The 22470-nt window shown below is 37.6% G+C and overlaps 1 protein-coding gene across 1 annotated transcript in view; it reads right to left on the bottom strand.

Annotated features, from left to right (window-relative positions):
* LOC126416528 (zinc finger protein 771-like) overlaps positions 1-7944 on the bottom strand; it is a 151920-nt gene extending 143976 nt beyond the window's left edge. The window contains exon 1 of the mRNA XM_050084275.1: positions 7795-7944. Within this exon, the coding sequence (XP_049940232.1) occupies positions 7795-7801 (7 nt within the window). The 5' untranslated portion in view covers positions 7802-7944. The remainder of the gene's footprint in view (positions 1-7794) is intronic.
* Between the last annotated feature and the right edge of the window lie 14526 nt (positions 7945-22470).

Genomic DNA, 22470 nt, shown 5'->3' on the forward strand with positions numbered 1-22470 from the left:
GTTCACACTGAAAGTTGTTCAGCGTTTGTTGTTTGCTTTCTACAGTTAATACAAACCTGTGTCTTGTTTATGGGCTGTGATTACAGACTGAACTTTGTTTCTACTCACTGTTATAGGCACATTCAACTTCCATTTTCTTGAGGCAGGACAGTCTTTTCAATTGTCTCCTTGTATTGTGTTCACATTCAATCAATTTTAATTGCATCTAGCCTCTGCATTTGCACAGTTTTTGTGAATATGTTGTTAACATCGTCATTTTATATTTGGGGAGTAAGTGGATGTTGTAGAATGTGAATATCTGGCAATCTGGTATGAGCTGCCGGAGTTGGCACTCGTGTGTGTGAGGTGTGCTTGCTTGTGAATGAAGGCTGTGGCTGAAGCTCTGTGTGTGTGTTTTAATATTGCCTGTCTGAAACTTTTCTTCTTTACAGTAAGTAGCAAACTATCGTTTTCCTACATTGTGAAACACCGATAAAAAGAATTTCAAAATGTTGGATTATCCTGTGAATTGCATAATAAGAAAGCACCCCTGTGAAATGATGCTTCTTATTCAGTACTGTACTTTTCATTTCAACAGAGAAATACGACTTCTAAATTATAGAGTGCAGCAATCAGTCATCCTTTTTTAGATTTTATTACGCAAATCCAGATTTCAGCTAGTGGCTAGCCATTCTCAATGCTCTATTATCTATTCTCGATGCATGTAAGTCCCTGTTGTTTGGGCGTCAGTCACATTTCTTTGAATACTACTGAGTAGTGGCTAGCCATTCTCAGTGCACCATTTTCTATTCTCGATGCATGTAAGTTCCTGTTGTTCGGGTATCAGTCACATTTCTGTTAATTCTACTGAGTGACAGGAACTTACATGCATTCGAGAATAGAAAATAGTGCACTGAGAATGGCTAGCCACTAGTCGAAATCTGAATTTGCATGATAAAATCTAAAAAATAAAAAAGGATGACTGATTGCTGGACTCTATCATTTATAAGCCACATAACAGTCACTGAGTGCAACCACTTTCCAAATGGAAGGTACCCTGATGGAGAGAAATAAGAATTTGGCAGAAGAAGCTCCTCTCGGTCTGCCAATTTCTTAACGACTGGGGGATCCAGAATGTGCATTCTCCTCAACGTACATTTAAACACCAGGTACTAACACTGAATACAGAGAACCATTTCTCTTGCCTCCAAGAGAAGAGCATTATTCGACACTGAAGGCATCATTCCAGTATACTATAATGCAGCATACTACATTTTTCTCTTTTTTTGTGAATGATGTGTGTATGAGGCAGAGTGCAAAGAATATTTCTCTCTTGTTAAAGCCTTGGAAGAATATGTCTGATATGGGCATGCCATGTCAGTCATGGTTTGTACATTAATCCCAGGAATCATGCAGCTGAGATTACTGATATCGAATGGCAGCATATATTGAATGTTGAAATGTACATGGGGTAATGGTTTTTTCTCGCCAATTAGAGTTACAGATCAAAACTGTATTCCAGTTGCATTACAGAAGGCTTCCGCAGGATGAAAGAAAATACATTCACATACAGTACTGTTCCTCAGAAGTAGACATCACTACCATCTGGTTGCAAATTGTGTGCACCCTTTTGTTTCTTTTCACCAACCAATGCAAAGAATAAAAAGAGGAAATGGATCAAGCTGTTGCAATTGTGTATAAAAGGGAAAAGGTTACTAACAAGCCCAGAGGCACTTCACTTAAATTCTACAATAAGCAGACCAAGGTTATTGTCCAAAAGACCATACATACTTTACGGAGAATGCATTGTTCTCAATTGCCCTTGTCATCAAGGCAAATGAAAAAGATGGAGGTGTGTCTGTGCATGTGCGGGTGCTCGTATGTGTATGTGTGCATGAAATCAGATGCACACACTGGGTATCTAAATTCAAAAACTGTTTGGAGAACATTTTCAAGAAAGGCTACCACCAGCAGTGATGGCAATTGTTTGTAGCTTTCTGAGGCCTTATTGGAATCATGCAGTGTGATGGAAAAACACTGGCAGACAAATGAGAGAGATCAGCTGCAGTTTAACACATGGGGCAGGCACCAGAATGTGGAAACACAAAATGGATGGAAGGGGAGGGGTGGAAAATTACCATAAATTGATTTTGGAAAGGTGATATAATGAAAAGGTGCACTACTGGCTAAGTTCTCATCTTTTGATTTCAAGGTAGCTCTAAGTGTCCAGATGGCCTGTGCAATAGAGCAGACAAGGTAACTTGTGCACCATAATAGTATTGTTGGTATCCCACTGCAAGCAATTCATCCGGTATTATTCATTTAGGGCCAATTTTTCCAGGTAGTGAATGGACAGTGCCAGTTAGTATATGGGATATGTCGTGTGTCATTTATTTATTTACATGTCAAGTTCCGTAGGACAAATTGAGGAGCAAATCTCCAAGGTCATGGAACATGTCAGTACATGAACTTACAACATAAAAGTAATAACAGGCAAAAATAAATGTTCATGAACCTGAAAGAAAATCAGTCCATAAGTTTAAGCAAACACTATCAGCAATACAATGAGAATCAGCTTAATTTTTCAAGGAACTCCTCGACAGAATAGAAGGAGTGACCCATGAGGAAACTCTTTAGTTTCGATTTGAAAGCGCGTGGATTACTGCTAAGATTTTTGAATTCGAGTGGCAGCTTATTGAAAATGCATGCAGCAAGCTACTGCACACCTTTTTGCACAAGAGTTAAGGAAGTCCGATGCAAATGGAGGTTTGATTTCTGCCGAGTATTAACCGAGTGAAAGCTACTTGTTGTTGGAAATAAACTAATATTGGTAACAAGAAACGACAATAAGGAATATACATATTGAGAGGCCAATGTCAAAATACCCAGACTCGTGAACAGAGGTCGGCAAGAGGTTCGTGAGCTCACACCACTTATTGCCTGAACATCCCGTTTCTGGGCCAAAAATATCCTTCTAGAATGGGAAGAGTTACCCCAAAACATAATACCATATGACATAAATGAATGAAAATAAGGAAAGTGGACTAATTTACGTGTCGAAGTATCACTCACTTTCAATGCCGTCCGAATAGTGAAAATGGCAGTCTTAAGTCTTTGAACAAGATCCTGAACGTGGGCTTTCCACGACAGCTTACTATCTATCTGAACACCTAGAAATTGGAACTGTTCAGTTTCACTAATCATATGCCTGTTCTGTGAAATTAAAACGTCAGGTTTTGTTGAATTGTGGGTTAGAAACTGTTAAACCTGAGTCTTACTGTGATTTAACGTTAGTTTATTTTCTACAAGCCATGAACTTACGTCATGTACTGTACTATTTGAAACCGAGCCAATGTTGCACACAACATCATTTACTTCCAAGCTAGTGTCATCAGCAAACAGAAATATTTTAGAGTTACCCATAATACTAGAGGGCGTATCATTTATATAAATAAGGATCAGGAGCGGCCCCAACACTGATCCCTGGGGCACCCCCCACTTCACAGTACCCCACTCACATCCCACATCACAGCCGTTATCAACATAGTGAATAATGACCTTTTGCTGCCTGTTGCTAAAGTAAGAGGTGAACCAATTGTGAGCTACTCCCCTTATTCCGTAATGGTCCTACTTCTGGAGCAATATTGTGAGATCAACACAGTCAAATGCCTTTGTTAAATCAAAAAATACGCCAAGCGTTCGAAACTTTTTGTTTAGCCCATCCAGTACCTCGCAGAGTAAAGAGAATATAGCATTTTCAGTTGTCAAACGACTTATAAAGCTGAACTGTACATTCGATAGGAAACAGTGTGATATAAAATGATCAATTAACCTTCAATACACAGCCTTTTCAATAACTTTTGCAAACACTGATGGCATAGAAATAGGTCTAAAATTATCTACACTATCCCTTTCTCCCTTTTTATAAAGCGGCTTTACTACTGAGTACTTTAATCGCTCAGGAAACTGACCATTCCTAAAGGAAAAATTACAAATATGGCTAAATACAGGGCTAACATGTGCAGCACAGTACTTTAATATTCTACTAGACACTCCATCATAACCACGAGAGTCCTTAGTCTTCAGTGATTTAATTATTGACTCAGTCTCCCTCTTGTCTGTATCACAGAGGAGTATTTCAGACGTCAGTCTCGGAAAGGCACTTGCTAAGAAATTTATATGATTTCCTGTAGAAACTAAATTTTTATTTAATTCACCAGCAATGCTCAGAAAATGGTTGTTAAATATATCAGTAACAGAAATATTATTACTGCGAACTGACTTTATATCATCAACCTTGTGCTGCTGACCAGACACTTCCTTCACAACTGACCATATGGCTTTAATTTTATCCTGTGAACTAGCTTTTCTATTTGCATACCACATACTTTTTGCCTTGCTGATAACATTTTAAGCACCTTACAATACTGTTTGTAATGGGCTACTGTAGCTTGATTGTGACTACTTCTAACATTTTGATATAATTCCCACTTTGTTGTACATTATATCCTTATCCCACTAGTCAGCCAACCGGGCTGTCCATTACTGCTAGTATCCCGTTTAGAATGTTCTAATGGAAAACAACTCTCAAAGAGCATAGAAATGTGTTATGGAAAGCACTGTATTTATCATCTATATTATCGGCACTATAAACGTCTTGCCACTCTTGTTCCTTGACAAGTTTTGAAAAACTCTCTATTGCTGTTGGATTAACTTTCCTACACAGTTTGTAATTAAATACGACATTGGTTTGAGTACAAAAACCTTTTAGTGTTAAAATTTGTGCATCATGGTCTGAAAGGCCATTCACCCTTTTACTAACAGAATGCCCGCCCATCTAGTAATGAAGAATGAATAAAAATATTGTCTATGACTGTGCTACTGTTCCCCTGCACCATAGTTGGAAAAAACACAGTTTGCATCAGATCATATGAATTTAGGAGATCTACCAACATCCTTTTTCTTGCACAATCATGTTCAAAATAAATATTGAAGTCACCACATATAACTACTTTCTGGTACTTCCTACAAAGTGAATCAAGAACCCTCTCTAGCTCAAGCAAAAATGCTCTGAAGTCGGAGTTAGGGGACCTATAAACAACAGCAATTAGAAGTTTAGTTTCACTAAATTCAACTAATGCTGCACAACTTTAAAATATCTGTTCAGTGCAGTGTCGTGATACATCCATGCACTCAAATGAAATACTGTTTTTTTTTTTTACGTACAGAGCCACTCCCCCACCCCACAAGGAACTCCTTGAGAAACAGCCAGCTAATCTGTAGCCTGGTAAAGGAAGCCTCTGAATTATCAAATTACCAGGTTTTGGCATTGGTGAATCTGAAGGAAGTGACTGCAAGGGACAGTAACATGCAGTGTTTTATACTTAGAGGCATCGATGGGTGGTTTGTGAATACCATGGGTTTGACTATAATTTTATGCAGATTTTGTGGGCAATGGAGAAACTCTGTATAGTAGGGTGAATATAGGATGCAGATTGATCTTATTTATGGGTATAACTTAATTCTGCTGTAGCAGCGCATTATGATATTGAGTTATGGGATGGTACTAGGTTAGGAGCTGGGTTTTTGGGAATAATTTAGGGAGTGGTGGTGGTGGTGGAGAGGAGGGATTCACTGGGAGAATAGTTTCCAAACGAGGTCAGGGGGTAACAGCGAGAGAGCAAGGTGTGGTTTGGATTTTTAATATAGATTCTGAAGGATTTATTGCTGAAATATATATATTTAGCAAGGATGTTACAGATGTAAAGAAGGGAAAATCTGAGAAGTGCTTACATGTCCTAGTGAATCGGAAAACTGCATCCTTGAATACAACCTGTGGTATGAAGAAGGATGTGATGCATGTCAAATGGGATAAGAAGTTGAAATCAAGGGAGTGGGTTTCTATACCAGAGACACAGACTGCTAAAATATCTTCAATAACCATGTACCAAAACAAAGTGAAGGGACAGCTTCTGCAATATCCATGAAAAGGTTCTTAAAACAGCTGTTGAGTTGTTCCAACATATTGTTCTATAATCTTGGATGGGGAATACTGTCCTGAAAGTGTCAAGAACATTTTTATCTCCCTTCAGGCAAACTGGAGTAACAATTCTCGTTATAAAGGTCTTCATGAAAGCTTCAACACCAAGCATCAATGTAAATATGGGTTTTAAAAATCTATTATACATTTCAGAATGAACTCTGGGAAGCCATTGAAATTTCGGGTCTAGTGTAGCAGGGGATACAACCCGTCGGCTTTGGACAATGACGTCACAAGTCGCCAGATAGCAGTTTACCATTTTCGCTTTTGCTGTTATGTTTCAGTTTCGTTTTTTTACTGATTGCTTAATAAAGTGGATCTGTTTATTCTATCTCGTGAGATTTTTTTTTTAAAAGCCAAAAAACACTTATCAGCCACTGAAGGGAGCTACAACACTAAGAAGAATCGCTTCTCGATTGGCGACTTGTGATGTCAATGTCCAAAGCCGACGGGTTGTATCCCCTGCTACACTAGTCCCGAAATTTCTACTATATGGATGACCCATTTTAGATACAATTTTAAGCCCTAAGCACTTGGTAATGTATGTCCACTTGAATGCAAAATTCTCAAGCAACTATTTTACCCACAGTACTCAAACTGATATCTTTATCTGCATCAGTTCAAAACCCTATATCCAGTTTTAGGTTTCCATGGCTTCCCCAAATAACTAAAGGAAAATTCTGGGATGGTTCCTTCAGAAAAATTAAATAGCCCATTCCTTACAAATTTAAGTCTAGAGCCTGGCTAAACTTCACCACTGTGCCAGTTTTCTTCAGAAAATACTTATATACAGTAGGGAATAACAGGAATGTGACAGTAAACTTTTTCAAATGCACAAAAGACAGTTTCATATTTCCGCTTATAGTTACATGTTTCTAATTTCTTTCATTAATGAAACTGTTGCGTCTTTCTGTTGCGAAACTGTTGTGAGAAAAGGGTTATATTCCATATTAAAAAGAGCACATACTCCTCTCAGAACTTGCTTCATAGCATTGTCCTAGAAATTTATTTCTTTACCGCCTCAGCACAGAGTTCTTTCTTATGAAAAATCCTATGCAAATGAAACTAGAATGAAAGGAAGACGAAGCAATAAAATTGATTAAATATTTCGAGCTGGTTAAGAAAGAGTGGGATTCGGCTTCGCCCAAGTGCGTGTAAAACAACTAATGCACCAATGTCTCAGAGAGGTGGAAAAGGGATGAGAGAAGGATGGAGAAGGGGTAGAGACAAAAACGGAAAAAGGGAGGTTTGAGGTGGAGAAAGAAAATGCCTCCTAGAAGCTTGTCACACGAACGCTGAGGGGTGATCTATAACTTTTAACGGAAACATCACCATTCCAACTTAACCAATAAAATAACAATTTTACTTGTAATGGGGGAATTACAGCGAAGCTGAGGAAAGCAGCTCGAAGCTGAGGAAAGCAGCTGGGACATATAATCCTCAACTGGTTCTCTCTGTATGATTTGTTACTACAAACTGCTGGGGCATACCACATCTCCCAGCAGACCTGTTAATCTTCCGTCACTTACTGTCACTCCCTTCTAAATACAAGCTATAGCCCGGTAAACAACAATCAAGAAAATGTCTGTGTTAAGCAGGCGTAGGATAAACAATCTTATGCACGAAAAAAGTAAACTAAGGTCTCTAACAGTTCACGCCAGACAGAAGCTGCTGCCTGGGATACTTCTGTATACGACAGCTTGTGTTTATTTGTTTACATAGTACATTATCGGTACTTAATCACGAAGAAAATAAATTTTGAGCATAATATTCACCTTCCATTTTTCACAGCACTCTACAATGTCGCATCTTCTGAATTCCGGTACGTTATAAATAAATAGCTTTCCCACTGTCCTTTTCAAAGTAGACATAAACAACATTCATGTTTACACTGCGTCAATTCAACATAAACAAGGCTGCAAGCAAAGATGCTAACGAAAGTACATGACTTGCTGAAGTAACTCGATTATGAAGTATCGATGTTCAATCAAATAACTCCGCAGTTCATTCGTGATTTGGCAGCGACAGTAATATTAGAAAGCATCAATATAAAATTGAAAATACTCTTTACAATCATAAGCCTTATATCAATCTTTCAATGTGTACTTTTGTTCAGAATTTTTTTAATTGAATTAAGTTGGTTTATTTTCCTATAAACAACTGTTGCTTTGTATAATCCATCGTAAGTGGGTACATGATTATACAAATGATTATACAGATAGGTAACATATATAAAAATTGTTACATAGATATTGCTTATTTTTGTGTTACGTGGCATAATGTTGAAAAATGTTTTACCAGCATGTAAAAATTATTTTGGGCTTTACTTGAACAAGTTCAAGGAATGCCCAGCAAATTCCTGTTTCTGGTTTTATTTGAGGGTGTATACAACTTTCTTTCATACATGTGGATATTATGTTTGGCATGCATAAGTCCTTTGAGTATGTACAGGCTGGGGACTGAAAGTATTTTGTGCTCAATAAAGTACGGTCTACAAGAAGTCGAATTTCTCAAAACAAAAATTTATAATGGCTTTCTTCGGTCAGAGAAAAACCTGTCCCCAAAGAAATATTCCATAATCCAAGTGTGTATGAAAAAGAGCATACTATGCCATACACATGAGCTCTTTACTCACACAATCCTTCAGTTTGCTAAGGAGAAATAAAACTCTGGCCAACTTACTCCAGAGCTTTTCAGTGTGGGCATTCCAAAATAATTTACTATCGAGGTATATGGTTAACAATTTTGCAGAATACTAGAGTTCGTTTTGACCTTTAATAATATCTTCAAGTGAAAAGAGGATGTGCTTCATTTCATTTTTATATAATGTCAACTTACTTTCATGTGGCCACTCATTGGCCTTTTCCACCATGATATTGTTCATGTGATCGATAACATTCACATCATTATGTGATGTGATAAAAGTTGTGTCATAGGTGTACATCACTGATTTATGTGTAATAAGTTGTGCAGATCATTCACATATACATTAAACAAGAAAGATCCCAACACAAATCCTTGTGGGACTCAATATTTTACCTTTAGAAGACCATAGTTTTATTTGAATGTATAACAAGCATTTGATTTCTGTTTGTCAAACAGGATTTCAGAAATGCTACTTCTAGGCTAGTTATTCCATATTTTTGAAGTTTCTTAATTAAAATGCTATGTGAGACAGTGTCAGATACTTTAGTTAGATCTACTAGAAATGTATAGGTGTGCTCCCTGTTCTCAAAACCATGTGGTATTGTTAATAAAACTTCTTGAAATGCATTAATTGTTGATAGCTCACTTCGGTATACATATTGGGTCTTGTTAAGTAGATTGTAACACTCAATAAATTATTTAATTGGTCTTTCATTAAAGTCTCAATGATTTTAGATTTTATTGGCACTGTTTCTATTGGTCTGTAATTTTGGAGGTGAATATCTGTTTCCTTTTTTATGTGTGGACAAGATAATTTTCAGTTTTATGCAGTCTGGAAAGAACAAATATATTATTTACTGTTTTCCTTAGGATAAAATTGGAGAAAGTATGTATGTCTTCAGTCATGGAGTTTCTCAGTGATCTGACTGCATTCAGTATATCTTTAGGATAGTTTGTTCTCATCCCAAATTTTTGTAAGTCTGTTGTCATCTCTGTTTTCTGCAATTTGGGAAGTCTGTCCTCACTGACATCTAAATTACTTTCATCTACCATAGCTAACTTATCAGAATTTATGAGACTATTATGTAGCTCATCTGCACTTAGTGTACAGGTAAATTTTCTGCAGTTAGCTCTGTTTCTGCTTCAACTATTTTTCAAGTTGCCTTACGTTTGTTACTAGACTGAGAAATATAATTGGCTTTTTTTAATGCAGAAATGATATCTTTTCTGTAAAAGTTTTAATTTGGCATATGAATGTCTCCTTCCCCATGAACCATGGACCTTGCCGTTGGTGGGGAGGCTTGCGTGCCTCAGCGATACAGATGGCTGTACCGTAGGAGCAACCACAACGGAGGGGTATCTGTTGAGAGGCCAGACAAACGTGTGGTTCCTGAAGAGGGGCAGCAGCCTTTTCAGTAGTTGCAGGGGCAACAGTCTGGATCATTGACTGACCTGATCTTGCAACATTAACCAAAACAGCGTTGCTGTGCTGGTACTGCAAATGGCTGAAAGCAAGGGGAAACTACGGCCGTAATTTTTCCCGAGGGCATGCAGCTTTACTGTATGGATAAATGATGATGGCGTCCTCTTGGGTAAAATATTCTGGAGGTAAAATAGTCCCCCATTCGGATCTCCGGGTGGGGACTACTCAAGAGGACGTCATTATCAGGAAAAAGAAAACTGGCGTTCTATGCATTGGAGCGTGGAACGTCAGATCCCTTAACCGGGCAGGTAGATTAGAAAATTTAAAAAGGGAAATGGATAGGTTGCAGTTAGATATAGTGGGAATTAGTGAAGTTCGGTGGCAGGAGGAACAAGACTTTTGGTCAGGTGAATACAGGGTAATAAACACAAAATCAAATAGGGGTAATGCAGGAGTAGGTTTAATAATGAATAAAAAATAGGAGTGCGGGTAAGCTACTGCAAACAGTATAGTGAACGCAGTATTGTGGCCAAGATAGACACAAAGCCGACGCCTACTACAGTAGTGCAAGTTTATATGCCAACTAGCTCTGCAGATGATGAAGAAATTGAAGAAATGTATGATGAGATAAAAGAAATTATTCAGGTAGTGAAGGGAGACGAAAATTTAATAGTCATGGGTGACTGGAATTTGAGAGTAGGAAAAGGGAGAGAAGGAAACATAGTAGGTGAATATGGATTGGGGCTAAGAAATGAAAGAGGAAGCCGCCTGGTAGAGTTTTGCACAGAGCATAACTTAATCATAACTAACACTTGGTTCAAGAATCATAAAAGAAGATTGTATACATGGAAGAATCCTGGAGATACTAGAAGGTGTCAGATAGATTATATAATGGTAAGACAGAGATTTAGGAACCAGGTTTTAAATTGTAAGACATTTCCAGGGGCAGATGTGGACTCTGACCACAATCTACTGGTTATGAACTGTAGATTAAAACTGAAGAAACTGCAAAACGATGGGAATTTAAGGAGATGGGACCTGGATAAACTGACTAAACCAGAGGTTGTACAGAGTTTCAGGGAGAGCATATGGGAACAATTGACAGGAATGGGGGAAAGAAGTACAGTAGAAGAATGGGTAGCTCTGAGGGATGAAGTAGTGAAGGCAGCAGAGGGTCAAGTAGGTAAAAAGACGAGGGCTAGTAGAAATCCTTGGGTAACAGAAGAAATATTGAACTTAATTGATGAAAGGAGAAAATATAAAAATGCAGTAAATGAAGCAGGCAAAAAGGAATACAGACGTCTCAAAAATGACATCGACAGGAAGTGCAAAATGGCTAAGCATGGATGGCTAGAGGACAAATGTAAGGATGTAGAGGCTTATCTCACTAGGAGCAAGATAGATACTGCCTACAGGAAAATTAAAGAGACCTTTGGGGAAAAGAGAACCACTTGTATGAGTATCAAGAGCTCAGATGAAAACCCAGTTCTAAGCAAAGAAGGGAAAGCAGAAAGGTGGAAGCAGTATATAGAGGGTCTATACAAGGGCGATGTACTTGAGGATAATATTATGGAAATGAAAGAGGATGTAGATGAAGATGAAATGGGAGATACGATACTGCGTGTAGAGTTTGAGAGAGCACTGAAAGACCTGAGTCGAAACAAGGCCCCAGGAGTAGACAAAATTTCATTAGAACTACTGACAGCCTTGGGAGAGCCAGTCCTGACAAAACTCTACCATCTGATGAGCAAGATGTATGAGACAGGCGAAATACCCTCAGGCTTCAAGAAGAATATAATAAATCCAATCCCAAAGAAGCAGGTGTTGACAGATGTGAAAATTACCGAACTATCAGTTTAATAAGTCATAGCTGCAATATACTAACGCGAATTCTTTACAGACGAATGGAAAAAATGGTAGAAGCCGACCTCGGGGACGATCAGTTTGGATTCCGTAGAAATGTTGGAACACGTGAGGCAATACTGACCCTACGACTTATCTTAGAAGCTAGATTAAGGAAAGGCAAAACTACATTTCTAGCATTTGTAGACTTAGAAAGCTTTTGAAAATGTTGACTGGAATACTCTCTTTCAAATTCTAAAGGTGGCAGGGGTAAAATACAGGGAACAAAAGGCTATTTACAATTTGTACAGAAACCAGATGGCAGTTATAAGAGTCGAGGGGCATGAAAGGGAAGCAGTGGTTGGGAAGGGAGTGAGACAGGATTGTAGCCTCTCCCCAACGTTATTCAATCTGTATATTGAGCAAGCAGTAAAGGAAACAAAAGAAAAATTCGGAGTGTGTATTAAAATCCATGGAGAAGAAATAAAAACATTGAGGTTCGTCGATGACATTGTAATTCTATCAGAGACAGCAAAGGACTTGGAAGAGCAGTTGAATGGAATGGACAGTGGCTTGAAAGGAGGATATAAGATGAACATCAACAAAAGCAAAACGAGGATAATGGAATGTGGTCGAATTAAGTCTGGTGATGCTGAGGGAATTAGATTAGGAAATGAAACACTTAAAGTAGTAAAGGAGTTTTGCTATTTGGGGAGCAAAATAACTGATGATGGTCGAAGTAGAGAAGATATAAAATGTAGAATGGCAATGGCAAGGAATGCGTTTCTGAAGAAGAGAAATTTGTTAACATCGAGTATAGATTTAAGTGTCAGGAAGTCGTTTCTGAAAGTATTTGTATGGAGTGTAGCCATGTATGGAAGTGAAACATGGACGATAAATAGTTTGGACAAGAAGAGAATAGAAGCTTTCGAAATGTGGTGCTATAGAAGAATGCTGAAGATTAGATGGGTAGATCGCACAACTAATGATGAAGTATTGAATAGAATTGGGGAGAAGAGGGGTATGTGGCTAAACTTGACAGGAAGAAGGGACCAGTTAGTAGGACATGTTATGAGGCATCAAGGGATCACAAATTTAGCATTGGAGGGCAGCGTGGAGGGTAAAAATCATAGAGGGAGACCAAGAGATGAATACATTAAGCAGATTCAGAAGGATGTGGGTTGCAGTGAGTACTGGGAGATGAAGAAGCTTGCACAGGTTAGGGTAGCATGGAGAGCTGCATCAAACCAGTCTCAGGGCAGAAGTCCACAACAACAACAACATGAATGTCTATACCTATTATTAATGCACGATATGTCACACAAAATTTTTAACAGAGTTCTTCAGTTATCCAAGTAAGGCGAATACCAGTCAGTTGCACCTCCATTCTCTTTGATCTATTGCATTTAGTAATGAGGGGACAATATTCATTATAGGCAATAGTTACTGAATACAAATAATCAAAAGCATCACTTAATGATTCCTCCCCATTACAGTGGTACACCAATCAACACACACGTCTTTTGCATAGCCTCATAAAATTTCTTCTTTGAGCTGCTGTAGTCGTAACGTGACTTAAAAATGTTTCTGGAAAACATTATACCAGAACTTTGCGAAAATTCTTTGATGATCTTGTAAGAGGTCCATGATTAAGGAATTTGTTGCTAGCGCACTCCAGCAGATGTAATTTCGATGGATTGCTCACACGCTGCCTGCGATATGTAAGGTATAAGAGAATCTCAGACCAGAGAGCAGTGTTGTTAGCAGTAGGACCCATGGAGGTAAGAATAAGGGGAGATGGCGCTACGTATTCCAGCCGTACTACGTTTTGAAGCCATGGGGGCGTGGCTCGCTGCCATGACACTCTGACCAAAACATTGCCAGTGTGCCATAGCGCTGCGTGTATTACAGTCGCTAATTGCACCATATACGCATGTAACGTCATCAGATTGGTTGTTTCAAAGTTTTTGTTTAAAATAAAATCTCGTAAAGGCGAAATTCCGCGTTTCTTCTGATTAAAAATAGTTTTTAATGTAATATTACGAATAGCTAGCCTTCAATGTAAACGATACAATTTTGTTAATTCAGTAATAAACGTGTATCACAAACTGAAAACTAAGTTAGCTATACCCTCCCTCGAAAGCCCCGTAAATACATCTTATTTGTGATACGTACTGGGACATTTCAATTACGTTACACTACTGGGAAACACTGTTCATTACCACCAATATATACTGAAATACGGTGCATAGAATGGCAAATCTACACTGTGTCCTGTTTAGGCCTATACTTTACGCCAGTTAATGTAGTGTTAGCTTTTAATTTGGTACACAATTAGGACACAGTGAGTTACTCAACACTTCGATTATCGACGATATGTACGTATTATACTGAAACGTGAACTTGAAAACTAAGAATTTAATTCTTTGAATTAACATACCTTTTGCAAATGTTTTGGGTGTGTAGGGAAAACTGATGGTACAGCATTTTCTTGGAGCCTTACTGTTGAAAGGGAAGTTCGGTCTATCTCCTCTTCTCGGAAATGCTGAGAACATATAGTGCTCTATTTAGACGCACGCCAATTCTTCCTCCTCACGGCATTCTCCCACAGAGCTTTCCAACTTTCATTTTTAGGAAATCTAAAATCATACAGGAGAAAAATACGATATAGTACAAGTACCGATGTAGCACACGTTGATTCACAATGAAGTTGTAAAATCACACTTAACTAGACAACTTACACATGAAATGTTATTCCCTTCGATTTCGCATCACAATCAGAACGATTCGTACATCCGAACACCACACAAGTCACCATAATAGCGCAAAATCCTTCCAAAAGCGAGCGACAAGCCTATGCACACAAGCTTATAGCAGCAATGTTTTGGTCGGATTGAGATGGCTACCCTCGGCTTCACATTGCTTCACAGCTGTGACGTCACGGCGTCTCCCTCTATTCTTACCTCCATGGTAGGACCTGTGTAGCAGTAGGAGTAAGTAGTAGGTAGCAGTCTGGTGTATCGTGTTGTATGGGCCAGTCATGTGGAGCGATGGCGGTGCCTGAGTGTTGTAGTATAAGGTAAAAGCAGCCTCGCGCATATGTAGTATTGTTATATCAAGCCCCACGTAAATGCTTTTAAAAAGAAATCTCTTAATAATAATCTTTCTTATAAAAATTAACTTTTGACAATCATTCAACTCAATTTAAAGATTTTACTAATCTCTCCACTCCATGGTCATCCTGATTATTGTAAAGAAAAATCAGTTATTTCTTTTTATACATGACAAATCTATCGGCCAGCATTGCACAGGGCTGTGCCAGAAAAATTTCTTATAGAAGCAGATATATATGCGTTATTCGGCGACCTTATTGAGGTAAGAATTTCAGTTTATTCAAAATGATCTTTCAGGGCAATGACGCAGCGCTGCTGACGTCCAAAATTTACCGGTTTAAATTCACAGTCAATTATTGAAAGGTTATAAGTGAGCAACAATTTTATTGAGAGATTAGTCACATTGTATTATTGGTAGGTTATGGAATTCATTTATTGGGAGGTTTCGCTGAATGTGAATTATAAATAATTATATTTTTTACTGTTGTGATGTTATTATATAATTTTTCTGTTGGGAGGTTACAATCTCTTTACGTTGTTTAACGAGTGTTGCAATTTAATAGCAACTGATGAGCCAGTTTTTTCAAGTGTACGAGTTTTAACAAAACATTATATTAAATAGCTGAAGCTTGTTTCGTCTTCTTCTGGTAACTTACTATTTACAGAAAAACTCGATTTTTTCAAAAAATATAACAGAAGCCTTTTTAAGATATACTGCTATTTGTATTGCAGTTGTACAATGAATTAAACTTATTACCAATTGTCTTGATGCTAATGTTAGTTGACTTCAGAAAGAGTGACTAAGAGTAAAGCCAGTACTGACTCTTATGGTGTGTCACATGGTATATTCCTCCATTTTAAGATTAATTTCATTTTTGAGACACAGTCTGTCAGTTTAGCTCCATATTAAGAATCTTTGCAAGGGTGTTGCCATTAATGGCATATCAGTTTAATCTTTCAGGTGTAACTCTACGATCTACAAATTCAGATGTTTTGGTAAGGTCATAGAATATACCAGAATTGCTAGTCTTCTTGGTTAGCTCTGCCACGACTTAGTTTGTGTCGTTTTGTATGGCTTTCTCCAAGAAGAATTTTTACAAAATTGAACTGTGAAGTTATTGACAAAAATTGTTTGGAAAAATGACTTAGTAGTCTATCATTTCTCAGATTTTTCAGAAACCTTTGACACTCGAAGGAATGAAATGTATTTGTAATTAGAAGCAACTTTGTTTGCCCAGTTTCATAAGTGATTGTTACTACAGGCTGGTTGTAATTAAACTTCCGCTATTTGAGTCAATGAAAATGGAAAATTATTTACTGTATGTGTACTGTTTCTATGTGCTGCAGCGTTAGAATTGTTGTTCATGTTGGCATTATGACTCACCATTAGGCGTCGGTACTGGTATGGCAACATAAGGCTGAAACAAAAGCTTCAGTGTGCATTACACTTGCAGACAGTCAACATGGGTGTGGACAAGGTGAGTGGGGCTTTTCCCATCAAGCTGATTTATCAAAACAATAGCAAAAGTGCTGCTGCTCTTTGCAACTATCGACACATTGAATTAATCTGGGGAAGTCCTCTTTCTGCACAGGGGTTGAAGAAGTTCGGAAGTTTGAATTAACTGGTGATTTGGGAATTGTTCCTGGGAGAAGCTGATGATGAGTTGCACCAAAAATTGTTGAAGAAGTAACTGTTAACATGGCTGAGAGTGCTGGATGCAATGTGCAACCTTTAAGCAGTGCAGGAGCTGTGTCACAACAGCTCAACATTCTATCGTCCACCATTCTAAAAGTGCTGGAAACAATTCTGAAATAATATCTATTGCAGCTCCAGGCTGGCGCGGATGCAGATGGTCATCACATTGAGCAACATTTGTAACCTGGAATGTAAACATGGTGTTCAATTAACAAATGTTACCCTCTTATGCGGAAATTGAAATGTGTTCCTTTCAATCGTTTATTTGTTATTTCTTTCCTGCATGTCCTTACAAATGTTTCCACAATGTTTCATTGTCCTATGATGACTCGTTTGTCAGTGGGTTCCTCTCAATTAGCGAAAGTTTAATTATAACCACAGTATACATAATGTTTATATTAGTTTGGAAATATACCTGACTTATTGGGGGGGGTTGGGGGGCTTCTGGGCGCTCAACGTTGAGGTCATCAGCGACCTGACTTATTGCAGAGGTGACTTAAGAGTAGTCCTATCGATTGATATTTATAATCTAATCAGATATAAAGGTCACCAATCTCCTCTGCAAGTCTAAAGGGCTTTACGTGTGAATTTGTGTTTAATAATGTTCCAATATGTGCATGTGGTCAGTTTTTTTAGGTTTTCTAAAATAAAAGTTATCTAAGTGTTAGAATAAACGTATTTGTGATTGCTCAAAATGCTTCCAGAAAAAACAAGACACTAAAACAGCAGTCTTTAACTCTTTGAAGCAAATCCTATATGCTACAGACACAGATGAATTAACTTGTAGGCTGTTTCTGTACTTATCTGAAGTATTTAATCTGATTAACCACAACCTCATAAATAAGATATTATATGGTTATATTATCCAAGGCATTATCTACAACTGATTTAAGTTTTATCTTTCTGGCAATCAACACATGGTAGGGACATAATATAAATTCGTTTCCCAGATGTATGAAAGTTAGTTATGGAATACATCAACCCTCTTTATTAGGCCCCTGTTATTCTTGCTTTTTATAAATTACTTATCATAGCCCTTATTAGTTGCAGAACCAGCTTTGTTTGCAAATGACCCTAGTGTTTTTATCAAAGGGCATAAAAAGCTGATTTACAGCAAAACGACTCCAAGAAACCAGAAAGAAGCTTTGGAGAAAAATTTATGGCGATCAATGGCAAAAACACAGTATGTATTAGTTTTATAGAGATAAGAAACTGTAAAGTACAAAAATTGCGATAATCTAGCAGTGATCAGATATTTGCATTAACTTGTTAGGAGCACGTACTTTTTTTGCTAGGAAGACATGCTGAGCTATTCAACAAACAAAATGCTGAAGGATTGCTGTAAAAATGCATCTACTATTGAAAAGTTCATATCCTGTTACTATATGGTGTGCTGGTTTGCAAAACAGCCATTTATATTAAAAAACTAGCATGATGGATACTGAAAGAGGTTACCAAAAGAAACTGTGCAGTAACGTTTTTAACCTGTAACTCATGAGGCTACTTTTCTGGAATGCGTACTATGACATGTGATCTCTGGAAATCCCATATTTAAACTGAGAGATAAGGTGTAATCATTCGAAAATTTAAAGTATGTAACATTGAATTTTAATTGTTCAAACGTTACTTGTCGATTTTATTGCACTAAATGAAGCCTACAGTATTTTACTTTGCGATACAAAATCACATACTTCTGTTTAGTTTTTTAAATAGTACACCAAAACCAGCTATTTGAGAACTGAATTTTACATTCTGAAAAATTATAGTGTCTCTGTAGCATGCAAACTGTCACTTAAAACTAAATTGCAGATTTTAAACTTGCATATAAAAATTTTAATCTCCCTTAGCAGTGGACAGCTGCCATGCTATTAGTATGGTAATGCATGGGGCTACTGGGGCCTCACTACACATTGACGCCTTCACATGTTTCAGACATGGTACAGCAAAGTATTCTTTGAGGCATCAACAGCATGTACGTCAGTTAATTCATTCTACTGTTTTTGCCTTCTTTTTGTTTTCATAACTTCTCCTCGTCAGCCTACACATAGCTTGGGAAACAGACACTGGGCTGTTAATTGGTTTATTGAAAGAGGAGTCAGTTTTATGGGACAAAACTACAGAAAATGACAGGGGTAGGATTTACACAAAAAGAGTGGATTGATATATTCAAGGAATTCAGTGGAACATTTCAGAACATGAATAATAACTCAAAAAATGAATTTGGTAAATAAGTTGTTCAACCACTTAAATATGTTTTATTGTATAATTTACAAACATATGTTTACAATGAGTGAGGTAAATAGCAGTCTTCCAAAAAAAAATGTTCTAGAGAACTGCTACTTTACAAACCCTGCTGAAGTCAAAGCTTAATCCCAATTATGTCCAACATATTGTTTGCTGACATTGATGATATACTCATTCGAGTTTAGTGGAAGAATTTTTCAGGATAGCTAATGGGCTATCGAAATTGCATGTGAAATGTCCCAAATTCATTCCTTTTTAAGCTGTTTGCATGAATTAACTGTGAGCTGTCTCTATTTCTTCTATTTGAATGATGGTAAACTAAAACCCATGCTAGCATCTGTCCACATTCCATTTAAATACTGAGAGACAGGGAAGGAATAAAATGCATCTACTGTGTCATTAACAACAGCAATTGAATAAATGTGAAATCACAACAGCAGCGGTCATGTATGCAGTGCTGAAAAGACAGCTGACGGCTGCTAAACAAGTCTGAAATGGTCCTTATTGTGATATGTTGGAAAGGTCACAGGAGGCGATTCAGAAAATACGACTAGGATTATTTTAACAAGGTATTGTGTCACTGTATGACAACATTCGACAGCATATGGTCTCAGTCATGTGCAATTCAGTTTGGTGTTTCAGATGAACACCTTCCATACAGCCCAGATCCCACATCAAGTGCTTTTCATCTCTTCAGTCTGCTCAAGAAGCACCAGGCTGGTCGCCACTTCAGAATTAATGCCAGTGATATTAACGGCATCTTTGTCGACTACCCCTGGTCTACCGCTTGCTGCTCGCAGCTACGTGGGAAAGGGTACTTTTAAATACCTGCCCATCACACCAATTGGCGAGCTTGCTTCCATCGTTCATTGTCTCCAATGGTGCAATCCATGAACTCCACTAGTGGACGATAAGTTGACATGATCTCGCTGTGTGTGACTGATTAGCAGTCACATCTTTTTAGGCAGCCACAGTCAGAGCTTCACTCTCACGTTCAGTGCATGTATAGATTTATCAATATTAGTACAGAAGAATGAAGTGAGGACAGTACGTTGACATAGCATGACAGTACTAAGTGTTACTAATATTAGGAGACTTGTCAGAATGCATCAGTACTCAAGACATTTGTTGCTTTCAAGAACGTTACTCTCACTGTTACTCTCACTCAGTATTACAGAAGAACCTACAGCTATACAAAATTATGTACATCTCAATTATGAAGTTTCATATTGTAAATGAACTTATTAATGTGTTATCTGTTTGTAGATGTCTGTGTTTACTGGTCACCTCCATTCTCAACAAATCAATGCTGACGTTCACAATGATGTTAAGTGTTTCCAAGACCTGAACCTTGATTTATTTGATCGGTATCAACAGACTGGTAAACTGATGGAACAAATGCTTGGACAACCATGATAACTGTGTGAAAAAGTAAGAAATACCAGTCCTTAGTGACTTTGTGTATCTGATTCACCTTACTTTTTGAACCTGCTCTTAATTTGCTGGTAGGGTACGTTAAATACTACAAAAGAGAGACAGATGTTGAATCACACTTGTAATTTACTGATGGGGCTTTTTAAATTATGCAAATGAAAGACAGATGTCTCACAAGGAATCCTTGAGATACTGTACACAAAAGATGCTCCTGTTGTATATGTATGTGCGTAATAAACACAATTTCAATCTTTTGGGAGGAAATGAACGTTTTTCTTCCCAGAAAAAGTCAGTTTTATTGGCTCTTTTTGGAGGACACAAACGTTTTTCTTCCTATAATAAGTCGTTTTTATTGGCTCAGCCAGGACCGTAAGTTGCCAAGGTTGCTCAAATACAACATAAATAAAGTATGTTAGTATGAGTTAAAGTACTCCAGAGAGTTTGGTTTTGGCAGAGATGGTGTAGTCCAGTCGGCTGTCTTACTCTCCTTCATATTACTCATATTATCCCAGTTCACCAATCACACTGCACATGACATGAAACTGAATAAATAAACATTAGCTTAAATTTCAGTACTTAAACCAATTATTTTACAAATGCAAATTTACACTATAAATAATAATCAGAACAACCTAGTTACGAACCTTCCCCAACAGACCCTCCCACTACAACTCCATCTACTGTTAGAAAAAAACCCTGTCAACAGTGCAAAAGGTACCTTCAAAACTTATCATCTCAAAGTTACTACAAACACGCACATGTTGCAATAACACTGCAGGCAAAGAGAAACACTAGGAGGAGCCCCTTGCAATATTTCAAGTAACTCCAGATCAGTGGTTCATAATGTGGAAGGTCCCACCTTTCTGGTGGCTTATGAAAAATCTAAAGAGACAAATTTAGGGGCATCAAGAATCAACCATTGGCCTTTCGGCAGTAATGGATGAAAAGTTTCATTGATAGTAAAAATCACTGAATGCGTGTTTTGGAACATCAATCTACATGTGTAGAAGGAATTTCAGTACCTTATACCAGCTACTACTTGTATAACTGAAAAAGCGAAAGTGTAGGAACAGCCTGGTCAGCAAGCGAAAGAGCTAAAAAGATTACATTGATCATCATCAAAATGAAAAGAAATTTGATGTTACCCATTGATAATGTAATTCGATTTTGAAAGACTTCGTACACCTTGGGTACCAAGTTTCTATATCTCAGGTGAGCTTTTAATACAGTAAACATTTGATGCTATGGGACAAGGAATCATGGCTAAGCCTCATTTTATATGAATGATTACATTCACAGTAATATTTTCCTTATCTCATTTTACTCCAGTTACGACATCCATAAAGGCTGAGTATTATAAATGAAATATTTTCTACGTCTTATAGCGTCCCCAGTGCTATATTACAAAAAGACTTAAAAGCAGTATTTGTAAAGAAGAGACATTTAAAAATTGAATAATATATTTTTATCACATAGCCATAAAATAATAATTTCTCTGTGTAGGTTTCGAGTGCAAAGAAATATAACAAAATGATCTAAAGAGATGACAAGATACGCTCTTTTGTTAATTTTTTAGTCGACTTCACTTCTTCTCTTGTCTTGGTTGTGTGTAGACGGACATCTTGTGAGTGCTGGCAAATGTAAGCATATTTGTATGAGTTAAGCAGATAATATATTGATTTAATATTATTGTGCACTTTTAATTTGTAAGAGGTGACCCCGATTTCATGTCCGCCTTCCTTGAATTAACCTGCATTCAAGTAATTTACAGTTCAACAATCGCAGCAGCCAATGCAGCCAATGACGCCATTACATGGCGATATTAACTTATGAAAAATTAGTGGAAGCGAAAAACTCGCCCGCTATTAACATAATATTAATTTATCTCCACAGCCATCCGACGTTGCATAGCTTTAAGATTCTTATTTTCAGTACCATAGCCGAGAGCCAGACCCAGGACTCCGACTACAATACAATGGTTAACGGAGGTAAGAAAAAATACTCTCGCGCATGTGTGGGCCGCAATTGTAATTAATAACTAAAGATCTTTTGT

Source organism: Schistocerca serialis, chromosome 8 (genome assembly GCF_023864345.2).
Source record: "Schistocerca serialis cubense isolate TAMUIC-IGC-003099 chromosome 8, iqSchSeri2.2, whole genome shotgun sequence".
Classification (NCBI taxonomy): Eukaryota; Metazoa; Arthropoda; class Insecta; order Orthoptera; family Acrididae; genus Schistocerca; species Schistocerca serialis.